The sequence below is a fragment of the Vipera ursinii genome, assembly GCF_947247035.1.
Source record: "Vipera ursinii genome assembly, chromosome: 15".
Lineage (NCBI taxonomy): Eukaryota > Metazoa > Chordata > Lepidosauria > Squamata > Viperidae > Vipera > Vipera ursinii.
The window spans coordinates 9250531-9267056 of NC_139528.1; the positions used below are offsets into that span (position 1 = coordinate 9250531).

Here is a 16526-nt window from a genome sequence, read left to right on the forward strand (position 1 = left end):
TCAGTGGTGGGATTCAGCCAGTTAGCACCACTTTGGCAGAACTGGTAGCTAATTTTTTGTTGCCCAGGCCTAGAATGGGCTTCTGGAAGCGGCATCCACACAGAGAACAGGTTGTTCACATATCTGAATCCAAAATATTCAGAATCCAAAATATTTGAATCCAAAATATTCAGAAAACCAGAATTCAGTGGATTACAAAAGGTGAAGAGGGAATCCCCCCAACTCAGTGGCCGTGGTCTTGAGCCAGTCACCAGCTCCCCGCTTTGTGGATCAAAGGCATCCCAGAGACTGAGTCCCATCAGATGGCCAGCCGGAGAAGCAGGATGCTCCCCACCACTCATTCTACTTCGTGTGTGTGTGTGTTTGTGCAGAGCTCTTCAGGAAAGAGTGTGTGCGCACAAATAGTTAGCTATAAGATGAGAAGGGCAGCCCCCAAGTGGGGTGGGGGGAAGGAGGACACCCTTTAAAAACAAGTTTAAAGAACCATTTAGTTATTAGATTATCTTTATATGTACACATATAATAATGTAAAAAATGACTAAGAGCAGAAGGCACCACGTTCTCCTCCCTCTGTACTAGATCACAAATCTTAAAAACCTCTTTTAGTTTGCCCTGTGATTTTGGGACGGGGGGGGGGGAAGAGGGCACATCGCTTACCCCAGGAGAATTAGGAAGAGGAGGGCAGAGCAGCCCCTGACCTACACCTTCCCCTTCCTCATGTTCTCAGTGGAGAGAGGCTTGCCCCTCCCTCCCTCCCTCCCTCCCTGCTGCCCGAGGGACCCCCTCCCCTGCCTTGCACTTCTAGAACCTCTCAGTTCCCATGGCAACAAGGGCCCGCGCTCAGGAACCCCTTCCCCCAAGGCCACCATCCCCTGGCCCGTCCTGCTCTGGCACGCAGGACTCCACGCCCCCCTCCTCCCAGGGACACCCCCAGCTGTCCAAAGCTGCCCAGGGCAGGGGCAGCCGGCCTCTAGGACGCCCGGGGCCTGCAGGCGAATTGTGGCTGCTGCCACTGGCCGTTCTCCTGGCAGCGAATGAGGGGCTGGCGGCGCTGAGCAAAGCCCTCCGGGCACCAGTATCGGAGGACCGAGTTGACCTCGTAATGCTGCTTTGGTTTGCCAAATATCTGTGCGTTGGCCACTTCGGGAGGGGAGCTGCAATAGACTGGGGAGAAAAGTGCACGGGTCAGCTGTGTCCCCTGCTGGATAGCTGGTCCAGGGAGGGGGGCATGGCCAGTATTTGGGTGCAGCTGGGGGAGGGGCTGGCACTGGTTCATTTGTGCCAAGTTGCCCTTAACAGGTGTCCAAGGAAGCCTCAGCTGGAGGGGGATGACAAGGTGTCTGAAGGACCCCCTTTGGCGCAGCCCCAGGGCTGCTTGCCACACAGCTTCCAGCACCCAAAGAATCAGCCGGGGGCCCTTCTGGGCTGACCCTCATCCTAGTGGATGGACCACAGCCTCCCCCCCAATCTTCCCTGCCAGGCAAGAAAGGTAAGTCACCCCCAAAGCCTCTTCGGGCGGGTGAAAAATGAAGAGCTTAGATGCCCACCCTGAATTCTTACGTGCAACTCTTTCCCAAACCAGCTTAGCTTGCCTTTAGCTTACTCTTTCCAGGGTCCTAGAGAGGAAACTGGGGGGGGTGTCTCGCTCTGGGGAAGAGGGTTCCTCTCCTCGGATACTCACTCAGCCCCATTTTGCAGGTGAAGGGCAGATGGTAGCCACAGGGCACGTCACTCCACTTCCCATCCTTTCGCCAGGACATGCCCACACAGTTCTCCCCGTAGAGGAAATGGCTGTCAGGCTGCCCGTCCTGCCAGTTCTCATACAGCTTCCAGAGCGGGAAGAGAAAGAGAGAGGTCAACCACTCCGGCCTGGGCTGCTCGTGCGGGCAAGGCTGGCACAGGGTTGCCCGGGACGCTCAGCTGGTGCAGGGATGGATGGATGGATGGGAAGAGGGAGGGAGGGAATTTTCTCATTTCTAGCCTGGAATAGCTGGGCTGCTCTGATTGGTGACATCATCCCCCCTGTGGGGGAAGCCATTTTTCTTAAAATCTGCTGCTTTCTACCTTGAATCGCCTAATAGCTACAGCCAGGCTGTACGAGTCTACCTTTTTGCTTGGCCTGCAAGTAAATGGGAAGGATAAGCACACTTAGGATGGGACACAACAGACAGATATCTTGGGGGGTGGGCTGAGACCCAGTTCAGCCCAAACAAGTGATGGCTAAGGCATCCCAGGCACAGAGATGAAAAGCCCGTCCCGCTGTGCCTTGGGAGACCCCACCCCTGGCCTTTTTCTCCCTCCTAATGGCCTCCCTTGCACGGACCAAGCAGACGTGCCCTGCCTTGGCTCCCAAGGTCTCTCCGGATGCTTCTTTACCAAGGTCAGTAAACGCCCCCCCTCCCCATCGCCCCTTTCCCTTCAGCTTGGGGAGCTCTCCGAGCTCCACTTACCAGAGGACTCCCGTCAGACCACTGGAAATCCCCTTCGATCGTGCGGTCATTCAGGCCAATCCACTGGTATTCCTTGTACTGACCTGGAATCGAGGAAGGGGTGCTTCAGCGATGGGAAAGCGCCTGTCAGTCAAGGGAGGGGCGCAACAAGAGCACCCTGGCCACGAAAGCTTCCTTCCCTCCTGGGGCCCCCACTGCACAGGCGGCCCAGAGGCCAGGAAGGTGAGGAAGGAGAACGGGGGCCCGGGGGCCCCAGTGAAGGGGGCACCCCAATGCCTGTGAGGGCTGCTACTTCCGCCCACAGCCAGCTGGCACAGGTTTGCTCCGGGGGCCACAGGAGGGAGAACTAGGCAATCCCCACCAGCCCTGAAGCTCCAAACTGACCCCACTTCCAAGGCCCCCCAAAGACCCCTACTGTTGATGAAGCTCTGCTCCTCCGGAGACAGGATGTTGGCCAGGTGCCCCCCATGCTCCCTGCACTGGGTCTCGGAGTCCTCCCAGCTCCTCCGGGCAGAAAAGTGCTTGTAGCAGAATCCTTGGAAGGCATCCCAGCCGGGCTGGCACTTCCTCAGGCCTGGAGAGAGAAACAGAAGCCGCGGCGAATCCTGCGGCCGGCCTCCGATTTGGGTGGAAGGACGTTTGCCTCGAAAGGAGGAGGAACGGCCGGGGCTGCCGTGAACTGGATGCCCCCTCCCACCCTCTTGCGCAGCATCCTCATGGAGGGGGGCTGGCAGTGCCTTGTGGGCAGGAGGAAAAAGAGAGTCATCTTTCTGGAGGTCTCCCTTCCCCTCCGGTCCCTTGAGGCCATCGGCTGCTTGCTCAACCCTGATGGAAGCTCTGTCTCTGGCAGACCCCTGGCCAGCTTCCCCGTGGGCCTGGTAAGGTGTCCGTTTACTCACTGACATCGCAGGCATCCCCTCGGTATCCCGGCAGGCAGAGGCACCTCGGGCGCCCACTTTCTTCCATGCAGGTCCCTCCGTTCCTGCAGGGGTTTGGCATGCAGGTGTCTGAAAGCAGATGGGCATGGGAGTAGGGTCACCCCAGAAGGCCTTGAGAGAGGCCCCAATCCACCCTCTTCCCCTTGCCTAGCAGAGGAAGATCATCTTCTTGCCGTTCGGACACACTGGGCCTTGGGGTGGGGAGGAAGGGGTCAGGAGGTGAGGAGAAGGGGCAGAGAAACAGTCCAGATAGAATTAGTATAAGATGGCTGGGTTCACACAACCATACTTCTACACTCAGGCTAAGAAGACACCATGAGCTGTGAAACACATCTGGGTGTCAGATAAGGCGAGTCCCTTGGGTGCCTTGGGTGTGTTCACACCACAGGCTTAGCCTGCTGGCTACTGAAGGGATCCATTTTCTGAACTTGGGCAATTGAGCGGAACCATGAATTAAGGCTCCCTGCAACACTTTAAGCCACCACATACCTGAGCCAGTTAACGCTGAGCCAGATTCACAACTGACTGCTAAAACAAAGTCTAGGGGATGGTGCCACCCTAGTTTATCCTGGGCAAATGCGTGGTGTAAATGCAGCCGCATTGCCTTGAGGTTTTTTTGCAATAGATGAAATGGAAACCCAGTTTGCCAAACAATTGCAACTGAAGTGGCCAAGAGGAGTGAGGAAGGTGGAAGGCAACCCCCGGGAAGGCGGCCTCTCCAGGTGCCCCCAGGTGCCGGGGAAGGAGAGCAGGGCAGCGCCGGAGCCCGGCTGCCTCAAGGGACTCACCTCGATCATCAGCCATAGCCCAGGGGTCTCCAGGGTTGCTGAGCTGGGCCAGAGGCAGCCTCTCCAGTTTTGGGGGCTCCTTGCTTCCTTGTGGGGGATCATGGCATTCCATTTCTAACCAGAGCCTTCCCTTTGCAGATGTTTCCCACCTTCCTTCTCACCTTCTTTGCCCCCAGTCAGCAAGGATGGGCAGGAGACTCAGCAAGAGGCTGGGGTAGGGGTGGGGAATGCTGCAAAGAAGCTTCCTTCAGCCCAGGATCTGGGGCCGGAGGGCTGGCTTGGTCACTCCTTGAAAGATGTGTGGCAGGTCAACAGCCCTGTTGGGCAGCGGTAGGTAGTCCAAGTGTGGGAAATGCCTGCAAAGTCCTCCCTCCCTTTCCTCTCTCGGAGGGTTATCCCCATTTCCCTAGAACAAGCACCCTGGAGAGAGGCTGATGTTAAAAGGGCCTGACACCAAGTTCTGGAGGTGGAGCTGGTCACACTCCATGAAATGCAACCCCCCCCGGGGGGGCTACATCTCCCCCCTTGGCTGCCCTGACCCTCCCTGTCTGGTTCTCCCCTGCCCAGGCGGGCTGCCTTTGGGACGCCAAGGGCACCTGGCCCGGCAGCCGAGCCAGGCCGGATTGAGTGTGCTAAAAGGCCTTGCACGCTTCGGCTGAGCCTGCCTGATAAGGCGACCCAAGGGCATCCCCTTGGGCTCACCAGAAGAAAGGCACACAAAGTGAAACGGGGGTGAGATTAATTTAAAAAAACTAGACCTCCAGAAGAAAGATTGCCCTGCATGCTAAAGGATTCAAGCTAACTTTCTATAGGCAGGGGGATTCAGGATGGAGCTGCTTTCATCTGTGTCACTGCTGCACTTCTGCATTTAGCTCCTTCCTGGGCCGGCTGCCAGCTCTGCTGCTGGTCCCACCACTGAAGCAGCCGCAGCAGCCTAGTTTCTCCCGTGGAAACTGCACTGTGTGGTTTTCCAGACTCCTGTAGCTGGCAACTGAATTGCTCCATCCTTCTCTCATCAGCCCATTTCTCTTGTGTTTAACTGCCAAGCATTCTGAGACTTCTGAGGGAGGGAGGGAGGGAGGGAGGGAGGGAGGGAGGGAGGAAGGAAGGAAGGAAGGAAGGAAGGAAGGAAGGAAGGAAGGAAGGAAGGAAGGAAGGAAGGAAGGAAGGAAGGAAGGAAAACACAGGCATCCCAGAGCTTCTGCCTGGACAGGCTGATGGACAATACAGTATATTCTTGACAAGGAGCTCATCTTTCTAATGTTGGGCTGGGGGCACCACTGGAAAGTGGTTTTGGGAGGGTGTTTGCTGTTCTGAGAGGCCCTGGCTAAGAGGAGAATTCTGTCTCTGCTCCGCCATCAGGCTTCTTTGGCTACGGATATGCCCTGTTTCCCAGTTGCCTTAGAAGAGAGGCAAGATAAAAAAACAACCCATTTCCTGTGGCTGATGCTGCAACTGTTTTGAGGGAGGGGGGGCAGGTGACAGGGCACGAGTGGATGGCAGCGGCCAGGGAGCGCTCCTCCTGCCTTCAGATCCAGCCCTGGGACTGAAAACGCCTTCAGCCTCTAAACCTTAAAAATTTCTCTCCACATTTCACATCTTTTGGTCACAAAACAAAGCATTTAAAGACCCAAATTTGAAGGAGCTCACTTGAAAAGTGCTCTTCTGGTCTCCTAGGGCTGCATCGCAAGGCAGGGAGCGTATTTCACCATCTTGTGGAAGCAAAAAAAAAAGAATTGCCTTTCGATCGGTGTGCTTATTTCCCTAACCAGAGAACCAGAGTCCCTTTTTCCAGATCCCAGGGGACGCTGCGGGTCTCCCCTCCCCTTCTTTCCCCTCCCCTCCCCAACTGCATTCTGAAACCTGGCCATATCTCTTCCTCAGCTTGACAGAGAAGCTGGTTGGATCCTGGTGTTGAGCAGAGGGTGGACTTGATGACCTCAGTGACCCTTTTAGCTCTAACAGGGCTCCAGGAATTCTCTGAAGGAAAGTTCATTAGCGCAGGAAAGATAAGAAGGCACAGGGGGAAAAGTAAAGAAAGACAGAGACAGGTACAAACATCCAGACAGTTTTCTTCTAGAAAGCTTTTAATTTCTTATTTCTATTTCTTGTTAAAATTAGTCTCCTTCCTGGTTTGTTTTTTCACGGAATGTGGTTAAAACACTTCATAGAAGTAGGAGAGACTTAAAGAGCACACAGTCTCTAGGGTGGTTTGTGTCTGTGGGCATCATGTGTGCTTCTCTGGTTCCTTTGCCTTCCCCAGTCCTGGAAATGAGTGGGGAGGAGGAGGAGGAGGAGGAGGAGGAGGAGGAGGAGGAGGAGGAGGAGGAGGGACATAGGGAAGCGCAGCCTGGAAGGAGATGCTGAGCCAGGGATGGGCTTAGTGTGGCAGGACAGCCAAAATGGTGGCCAAGGATGCCAAAGCCATAGAGCCAAAAGGATTACCTGACACGCTGCCAGATGCTCCAAGGCTGGCACTTTCAGTGGGCAGAACTGGCCGAGAGTGGGTGGTAGTCAAGGAGGCCTCCAGGAACGGGGTGCTGAAGAAGTCCAAGCCCAAAGGGCCTCCAGAGGGGACAGCCTCCTGGTGTCCCGGGTGCCCTTCTTCCTCTGCAGCTGGCACCATTGTCATCAGAGCCGGTTCCCGGTCCTTCTCCGATGCTTCTGCCCAGGGCTCCTCTTCGGAAGGGCTGGCTTCAGTCTCAGCCCGATCCTCCATCTCAGGCTCCTCTCCAGAGCCAGCAAAAGCCTTCGAAGCAGCCACGGCCTCGTCTGGAGGACTGGAGATGGTGACCGGGGAGACCCTGCCTGGTGGTGGCCAGGAGGAACCCGAGTGGTCCCCACTCTCTTCAGACGGGCCGGTTGGCATCACGCTCGGGGACAGGAGCAGCACAGGAGCCCAGGGGGTCACTGGGAAGGCGGCTGACCCTGGAGGCTCAGATCCTGCCTCTCTGGGAGGACCAGGGTGGCGAGTGCCTGCCAGCCCAGACACGGGGGAGCTGCTTTCGACTTGCCTGACAGAAGAAGCTCCTGCCTCAGCCTCTTCGGGGGGACTGAAGCCCTGGCTGGCATCCTGAGTCCTTTCAGTGGCCGTCTCTGAGGGAGACGCGGAGAGACCTTCGTGGGCTTTGCCCACTGTCTCTCCCTCTGGGCTGTCAGAGGAGCTGGCTGTGCTCTCTGGGGAGGGCTCTGCAGGGCTGCGGACACCGTGGGGCTCCTTCTCATCCCTGGGCTGGCTCCCCACTGCCTCTCCGTCCTCAGTCTCTCCGTCCTGGGGAGCTGCCTCCGAAGTCTCTGGCTCTCCTTCCTCCCTCTGTTGCCTTTGGTCCGTGACGTGGGCCTCCTGGGTGCTGGGCACCTCCTCTGCGCCGGGCTCTGCTGGCTCTCGCCCTGAAAAGCCCAAGGAAGCGGGTGAGAGAGGGAGGAGGTCCGGGAGGGGCCCCAGACACCCCCCCTCTGCATCCACAGAGCAAATGGATGCTCCAGCAGCGGAGCTTCATTTTTCGCAACACGCTGCTTTGGGAGGGGGGGCGTTGCCTCCACCCTCCATTTTGGTACAGGTGGGGCGTCATCAAACATTCCTGCCTCTTGTCACTTTGTGTCAAATTCTAATCAGTTTTCAATTAATTGATCCAACATCAATCAACAGATATTAATCAGGAATTCCTATCAATCTGCTCTCAAATATCCAGGTAAAATCATCTGGGGTATCTGGTGGGCAAAGACGTTCTTGATCAGGCCCACAGCCAAAGGAACATTCACAGGACCATAAGTCTCTTTTCACACACAGACCCCTCCCCCAATGCATTCCATACCCCATCAGGCACTGGGAAGCCCACCTCTCGCAAGCAAGGCCTTGCTGGCCCCCAACTACCCCCACTGGCCCAGCCCGAGCCCCTCCCCCGGATGACAGGTAGAGGGGTTGCCTGCCCAGCCCATCAGGAAGATGGCCCTTGGCCACGCAAGCCGCCTTCTTCCATTGCGCTGCTGCTGTTGAGTATAGCTGGACAATTAGGATCTAGGACAGGGATGGCGAACTTTTAGAGACGGAGTGCCCAAACTGCAAACCAAAACCCACTTATGTATCATCAGGTGCTGGGTGCCCATTGGATGGGTGTGGCCAATCAGATGGGCGTGGCCCATTGGGTGGGTGTGGCTGCGGTGGTAACGGCAGACTGGGTAGGACTAAAAAGTTCAATCAATCAATTCCAACTTTGCGAGAACTTTTTTTATCCCACGAGAAGTTGAAATTGATTGATTGATTGAACCTTTTTTTTTTGCACATGGCAGCGGAGGCCTAAAGCGAAAATGTTTTATAAAACCCAGCTGAAGGCCTAGGACTGGGGCAACAGCACACGTGCCCACAGAGAGGGCTCTGCGTGCCACCTGTTACCACATGCTATAGGTTCGCCACCATGGGTCTAGGACACGGGTCGGCAACCCGCGGCTCCGGAGCCGCATGCAGCTCTTTGAGCCATCTCCTGTGGCTCCCAGTCGCCCGGTGCACACGCACCACTCCGAACGGGTGGAGGTGCGCGCACACCACTCCAAACGGGTGGAGGTGCGCGCACACCACTCCAAACGGGTGGAGGTGCGCGCGCACCACTCCAAAGGTTTGGAGAGCTGCGCGCGCACCTCTCTCGCACCTCCGCCCGAACACCCATTTGGAGACCTGCTGGTGTTCGGGCGGAGGTGCGGTTTGGAGACCTGCTGGTGCCGGTTTAGAAAGCTGCCACGGCCCGCAGCAGCTTTCTATATCAGCACCAGCAGGTCTCCAAACCGCTGTTCGGGCAGAGGTGCGCGCGCACCTCTCCAAAGGTTTGGAGAGCTTCGTGTGCGCACCTCTGCCCGAACGGACAATGGCGCTGCGTTTGGAAAGCTGCCAGATCCCCCGCAACCTCCAGGTGAAAATCCTCCATTTTCCCTCTCACAGCCCTCCGTTAAAAATTCCATTCCCGGCGAGGCCCCGGGCTTTTAAAAGCCACCGGGGCCCGGCCGCTGTAGGCGAGGACCAGCTTCCTGGCTCGCTCCCTCTCTTTTCCGCAGGCATTATTTGCTCGAAAGTGTTTAAGTTTATTGCTCAAATGATGTTTCTAATTAGCGCTTCAGACTGGGTCCCTCTATTTTTGAGGGAGGGGAGAGGGAGGAGAAACTTATTGTAAAAAAAAAACAGGGAAAAGACTCCGCTGGAAGCAATTCCTGCTTTACAAAAGCCACTAGTGCCGAGAACTCCGTTCGGGCGGAGGTGCGCGCGCACCTCTCCAAAGGGGAGACCCGTCACCGCGCAAGTGCCTCCCATGTTTTTTGCGCATGCACAAAATGTTTTTTGCACATGCGCATGTGTGGACACACGTGCATGCACTTTTTGCGGCTCCCACTTTTTTGTTTGTGTGATGGAACTGGTTCTGAGTGGCTCTTTTCCTTTTTCCGGTTGCCGACCCCTGGTCTAGGACAATTGGCTGCAGCTATCTCACCCCAGTCACCTCATGCCACCCCTCCCCACCCCAGCCAACCTACCACCGCTGCCCCTCTCCAGTTGCCCTTCCCCAGCCTCCTCGCCCTGAGCAATTTGCCCGAGACAACTGGCCCGGCCAATTTGCCGCAATGGACTGCACAGGATAACTTGCCAAATGCAGAAATTCGCACAGGACAACTCACCAAGTGCCAGAGGCAAGGGAAAACTTCATCCTCCTCCTGCTGCTCTCTTTCCCTGTGGGGGGAGCAACTGGGGGGAGGCGGCTGTGGCCAATTGTCCCATTCCAGACACTTATGCTCCCCACCTCTCTCTCTCCTGGCTAGAGAGGATGGCGTCCCTCTGCTCATGGTCTGCAATGTGGGACATTCCCACATCCAGCCATGAAACTCCAGGGCTTCTCACTGCTGTGGATTGTTTTGACTTTGGAGGAAACTGAAAGCGCTACATCCAAAATGCTTTGAAAGAAAACAGAGGCAAAGGAGACGAACCTAAAATCCATAAAAATTGCTTTCCCCTCCCCTGCCCCCACTGAAGAGAGGGATCGGAGAAAAATAGATCTCAGTGCTGTAAGATGTTGGTGTAGCATGTCCATGGCTCTTAGCTCTTGGCTGCTGGTACAATCTCATTGCTTTCAATGTGTAGAAGAGCATACAGCTTACTCTCTTGCACTCCCTTTCTCCAATCTCCGCAAGGGAGGAAAGAAAGAAAAATACATAGGCCAGGCAGAGTTCAACATGCTGACTGTAATAGCGATCGTGTGGCTGAGGGATGTGGCAAAGATCATAAATGGTTGTAAATTGGTATAAAGTTATTTTTTTCAGCACCATTGCAACTTTGAATGGTCACTGAATAAATGTTGGTGAGTGAGGACTAACTGTATAGAAATCCGCCACTGGAGGGAACTAAAGTTCCAAGCAGCAAAAAGAAAATGAAGTCTGCAAAATGGCAAACAAGAGCAGGGCACTAGTGGCATTTCAAAGGATTTTTGAAGAACTGGGAGAGAAACTTATAGCAAATTTAGCAGCAATAATTTCTGCACCTGTAAATGCATTTTTTTTGAAAAAAATTATAAATAGAAAAAGTGAAAAATATGATAGACAGCAATGTGGAAGAGTTTGTGGACAGACAGGATGAAGAGGGGATACAAATTGTAGCTGCTGGAGGAATATCAGAAAAGAAAGAAATTGAGGATTACAAAACAGCAAAGACAACCAGAGAAAAAATACAAATGGCAATTCAAGACATGAAAAAAGGCCTGGGCTGGGACTTCTTTTCGGACTTACAAGAGAAGGTTTCTAAAATGCCAAAGAATTCTTTGAGACGGCAGAAAGCAAATGTGAATCCTACTACAGCAACTTCATGAATCAAAGATAAACATGGTTAGAAGCAAAAGAAAGGAATATAAAGTTGACTTGTTTGATCTAAGCTAAAGTAAGAAAGCCCCTTCATGGATTACTGACTTGTCGTGGCGAAGGGGCTTGCATAATTCAATGAAGCTATGAGCTATGCCGTGAAGGGCCACCCAAGATGGAAAGGTCATAGCAGAGAGTTCTGACAAAACGTGATCCACTGGAGAAGGAAATGGCAACCCACTCCAGTATCTTTGCCATGAAAACCCTATGGACAGTACCAAAAGGCAAAACGATATGACGCTGGAAGATGAGCCCCTCAGGTCGGAAGGCGTCCAATATGCTACCGGGGAAGAGCAGAGGGCTAGTACTAGTAGCGCCAGAAAGAATGAAGCGACTGGGCCAAAGCCGAAAGGACGCTCAGCTGTGGATATGTCTGGTGGTGAAAGGAAAGTCCGATGCTGTAAAGATTTTTTCTCCATTGGAACCTGGAATGTAAGATCCATGAATCAAGGCAAGCTGGACGTGGTCAAACAAGAGATGACAAGACTGAACATCGACATCTTAGGTATCAGCGAACTAAAATGGACAGGAATGGGTGAATTTAATTCAGATGACCATCAGGTATACTACTGCGGGCAAGAATCCCTCAGAAGAAATGGAGTAGCCTTCATAGTCAATAAAAGAGTAGGAAAAGCAATACTGGGATACAATCCTCAAAATGACAGAATGATCTCAGTTCGAATCCAAGGCAAACCATTCAATATCACAGTAGTCCAAGTCTATGCCCCAACCACTGGTGCTGAAGAGGATGAAATTGACCGGTTCTATGAAGCCCTACAGCACCTTATAGAACTAACACCCAAAAATGATGTCCTTATCATCATGGGGGATTGGAATGCTAAAGTAGGAAGCCAAAAGATAACTGGAATAACAGGCAAGTTTGGCCTTGGAGTACAAAATGAAGCAGGGCACAGGCTGATAGAATTTTGTCAAGAGAATACGATGGTCATAGCAAACACTCTTTTCCAACAACCCAAGAGACGGCTTTACACATGGACATCACCAGACGGTCAACACAGAAATCAGATTGACTATATGCTCTGCAGCCAAAGATGGAGAAGCTCTATACAGTCAGTAAAAACAAGACCAGGAGCTGACTGTGGCTCAGACCATGAGCTTCTTGTTGCAAAGTTTAGGCTTAAATTAAAGAAAGTAGGGAAAAGCGCTAGGCCAGTCAGGTATGAATTAAATCATATCCATGTTCAATATACAGTAGAGGTGACAAATAGATTTAAGGAATTAGATCTGATAGACAGAGTGCCTGAAGAACTATGGACAGAGGTTCGCAACATTGTACAACAGGTAGCAACCAAAACCATCCCAAAGAAAAAGAAATGCAAGAAAGCAAAATGGCTGTCTGAGGAAGCTTTGCAAATAGCTGAGGAAAGGAGGGAAGCAAAAGGCAAGGGAGAAAAAGAAAGATACGCCCAATTAAATGCAGAATTCCAGAGAATAGCTAGAAGAGATAAGAATGCCTTCTTAAATGAACAGTGCAAAGAAATAGAAGAAAACAATAGAATAGGGAGGACCAGAGATCTTTTCAAGAAAATTGGAAAGATGAATGCAAAAATGGGCATGAATGCAAAAATGGGCATGATAAAGGACCAAAATGGCAGGGACCTAACAGAGGCAGAAGAGATTAAGAGATTAAGAAGAGATGGCAAAATTACACAGAAGAACTATACAAGAATGAGCTTAACGTCCCTGATAATCACAATGAGGTGGTCACTGACCTTGAGCCAGACATCCTAGAATGTGAAGTGAAGTGGGCCTTAGAAAAGCTGAGCAACAACAAAGCTAGTGGAGGTGACAGTATTCCAGCTGAGCTATTCAAAATCTTAAAAGACGATGCAGTAAAAGTGCTACACTCAATTTGCCAGCAAATTTGGAAAACTCAACAGTGGCCACAGGATTGGAAAAGATCAGTTTACATTCCAATTCCAAAGAAAGGCAGTGCCAAAGAATGTTCAAACTATCGCACCATTGCACTCATTTCTCATGCTAGTAAAGTTATGCTTAAAATCCTACAAGCTAGACTCCAGCAGTATGTGGATCGAGAACTACCAGAAGTACAGGCAGGATTTCGAAGAGGCAGAGGAACAGAGATCAAATTGCCAACATACGCTGGATCATGGAGAAAGCTAGAGAGTTCCAGAAAAACATCTACTTCTGCTTCATTGACTATGCTAAAGCCTTTGATTGTGTGGATCATAACAAACTGTGGCAAGTCCTCAAAGAGATGGGCATACCAGACCATCTTATTTGTCTCTTGAGAAACCTATATGCGGATCAAGAAGCAACAGTGAGAACTGGACACGTAACCACTGATTGGTTCAAAATTGGGAAAGGGTGATGTCTCTGCTTTTTAGTGTGCTGTCTAGATTTGCCATGGCTTTCCTCCCGAGGAGCAAGCGTCTTTTAATTTCTTGACTACAGTCCCCATCTGCAGTGATCTTGGAGCCCAGGAAAATAAAATCTGTCACTACCTCCATTTCTTCCCCATCTATTTGCCAGGAATTGAGAGGGCCGGATGCCATGATCTTGGTTTTCTTAATGTTTAGTTTCAACCCAACTTTTGCACTCTCCTTCTTCATTCGCAACAAGAGACTCTTCAGTTCCTCTTCACTTTTTGCCATTAGAGTGGTATCATCTGCATATCTTAGGTTGTTGATATTTCTTCCGGCAATCTTAATTCCAACTTTTGATTCATCTAGCCCTGCCTTTCTCATGATGTGCTCTGCATATAAGTTAAATAGGCAAGGTGACAGTATACAGCCTTGCCGGACTCCTTTCCCAATTTTGAACCAATCAGTGGTTACGGCTATGGTCTTCCCAGTTGCAATGTATGGCAGTGAAAGCTGGACTATAAGAAAGGCTGAGCGCCAAAGAATCGAGGCCTTTGAACTCTGGTGCTGGAGTCCTTGGACTGCCAGGCGATCAAACCAGTCAGTCCTAGAGGAGATCAACCCTGACTGCTCTTTAGAAGGCCAGATCCTGAAGCTAAATCTCAAATCCTTTGGCCACCTAATGAGAAGGAAGGACTCACTGGAGAAGAGCCTAATGCTGGGAAAGATTGAGGGCGAGAGAAGAAGAAGGGGACGACAGAGAAGGAGGTGGCTGGATGGAGTCCCTGAAGCAGGAGGTGTGAGCCTAAATGGACTCCAGAAGATGGTAGAGGACAGGAAGGCCTGGAGGAACATTGTCCATAGGGTCGCGATGGGTCGGACACGACTTCGCAACTAACAACTACAACAACAAAAGTAAGAAAAAAAATCATAAAGTTCTGGAAACCCTTTACAGACTTTTTTGCTAACATTTGAATAGAAATGATGATTTTTAGATTTGTGAATGGTCAAGAGGAGAGGATTATGGGAAGAAATGAATCGTGTATGTAATTCCATTGGGGTGAGAGGGATTTATTAATTTGCCAGTACTTGTTGCAAAGAGTATTGGGAGTTGCTTCTTTAAATATTCTTTTTCCCCTCTCTCCTTTCATTTCCTGATTTCAGTTTGTGCTATCTTTCAGTAATGTAAAACTCATATTTAAGTATTATTTTTTTAAAAAAGATGCCGCTTCTCTCTGCCACCTACCAGGCCCAGGTCGCCTGGCACAGCTGCCACCTCTTTCCTCCCCCTCTTCTCCTCCGCTCCGTCTGTCACAACCGCCTGGGCCAGACTCCTCGGGCTCTGTGGTGGCTGCCTCCTCAAAGGCTTGGCTTGGCTCCTCTGGCACCTCAAGGGGATCCTGGAAGAGGGGCACAGAATAAATGGCCCCCCTGGACTCCTTGGCCCCCTCGGGCTCTCCCTCGGCCAGCTGTAGCTCCTCCATCTTCTGGGTCACCGTGGTGATCTGCTTGCTGCTCTCTGCCTCGGGGACGGGGGATTCCAGGAGAGGGCTGGTCTCTGCAGCAGAAAGAGAGCGGAGGTTACTGCCTGGGCCCTCTTCTGGGACCCCCAAAAAATCTGGGTAGCTGGGCTGGGCAGGGGCCTGGCAGCAGTGGCTGCTTGCTTGGGCATCTCCTCCTTGGAGGGGCAGGGATGGCCTTTCCACAACCACAACTTGTGAGGAGAAGACAAAGCTCTGGGTCTGGGCTCCAGTGACCCTTTGGAGGAGGAGGAGCAAGGAGGAGACTGGCCTGTTCATGGGAGGAGATGCCCTAGGGCAATAGCGGGAGGCAGAGGCCGGCCTCTGGGCAGGCATCAAGCCCTTTTGTGCTCCGATAATGAAGGAGCAGGGAAGCCCCCCCCCAATACCCCTGTGGATGTTAAAGAGAAGAAAGAGCTGGGCTACCAAGGAATTTCCAGCTGGTCTCCAGATGTTACTTGTAGGAAGCAGTGGCTGGCCTGGCCATCAGAGGGAACCAGTGCCACCCACTGCTCTTCTGCCATATGTGCCCCTGGTGAAGACGACCATGCAAGCGGACCGCCCAGCCGGCTACCTGAGCCACCCCACCCTGTCCAGCTGAGGGCATCTGGGACCCTCAAGCGGATGAGACAGAGAGTCTCCTGCTGGCTCTGGAAGCCCTTTGCTGATAAGGTGAGTTCGACTCCAGCAAATCATGTCCCGGCTGGGAAGAGGGTAAAGGAGCGCCTTCTCGCCTTCAGCTCCGCTCACTGAGGTTTTCTTGGCAACTCAGATGCTTTGCCTTTTTTAAAAGAAAGACCCTGAGGACACTGCAAGGAACACAGCAGGAGGCCAAAGAACTGCCCATGGGAACCGACTCAAGGAAAGGCAGGCCGCCTCAACTGTCAAGTTCCTGTCTTTCCTGGCCAGGAGACAAGCGGTGGGGAGCTGGCCAAGTACGCAATCCCAGTCCCACAAGGGAGATTCCTGCTTACCTTTGAAGCAGAAGACATCGTACTTGCTCTGGGGATCTGGGAACCCCGTCTGATTGCGAAAGAGGAAGATGGTCTTGACCCCTGGCAGATTCCCTCCACACTTCTCGCGGGCTGTCACAATTGGGTAGCGCACGCTGCCATCCGCCAGCCAGCCTGGGTTGCAGAGGTCCAGCCCTTGGTTCCAGGCCGCATAGAGCTGGCCGGTCGTGGCCATCTCCACCCCCAGAGCTTCGCACTGGGCTTTGGCCTCCGCCCAGGTGAACTTCCACGGGGAACTCACCCGAAACAGCTCCCCTGCAGGCAGAAATGCTCACAATGCTTTGAAAGGAAAAGCACCAGCATGCTTTATTTATTGAAATACCGACCACACAGAAGTTCTTTGGAATCACTTTGGCTTAAAAAGAGGAAAAATGGAATTTACTGGTGGGAGGCAGCAAGGGGTTTCTTGTAATGGTTCTATTCTACAATCAAACTGATTTCAAAAGAAAATATTTTTAAAATTATAGTTCGGAGCCCTGGGATTTTCTGTGGGCCCTCATCTTAGATCAGCTAATCAGACTAATTCCAAGAGTTTTAAAAGAAATGACAAGCAAAATGAGCGGGCTCCCCCTTAGGCTGAACCA

At 52.4% G+C, this 16526-nt stretch overlaps 1 protein-coding gene across 1 annotated transcript in view; it reads right to left on the reverse strand.

The window, feature by feature from the left end:
- Window positions 1-970: 970 nt before the first annotated feature.
- BCAN (brevican) overlaps window positions 971-16526 on the reverse strand; it is a gene marked incomplete at both ends in the record, with an annotated part of 43002 nt that continues 27446 nt past the window's right edge. Inside the window, 8 exon segments of the mRNA XM_083374347.1 lie at window positions 971-1164; window positions 1682-1826; window positions 2451-2533; window positions 2866-3024; window positions 3350-3457; window positions 6622-7566; window positions 14656-14967; window positions 15904-16197. Of these exon segments, the coding sequence (XP_083230473.1) occupies window positions 971-1164; window positions 1682-1826; window positions 2451-2533; window positions 2866-3024; window positions 3350-3457; window positions 6622-7566; window positions 14656-14967; window positions 15904-16197 (2240 nt within the window).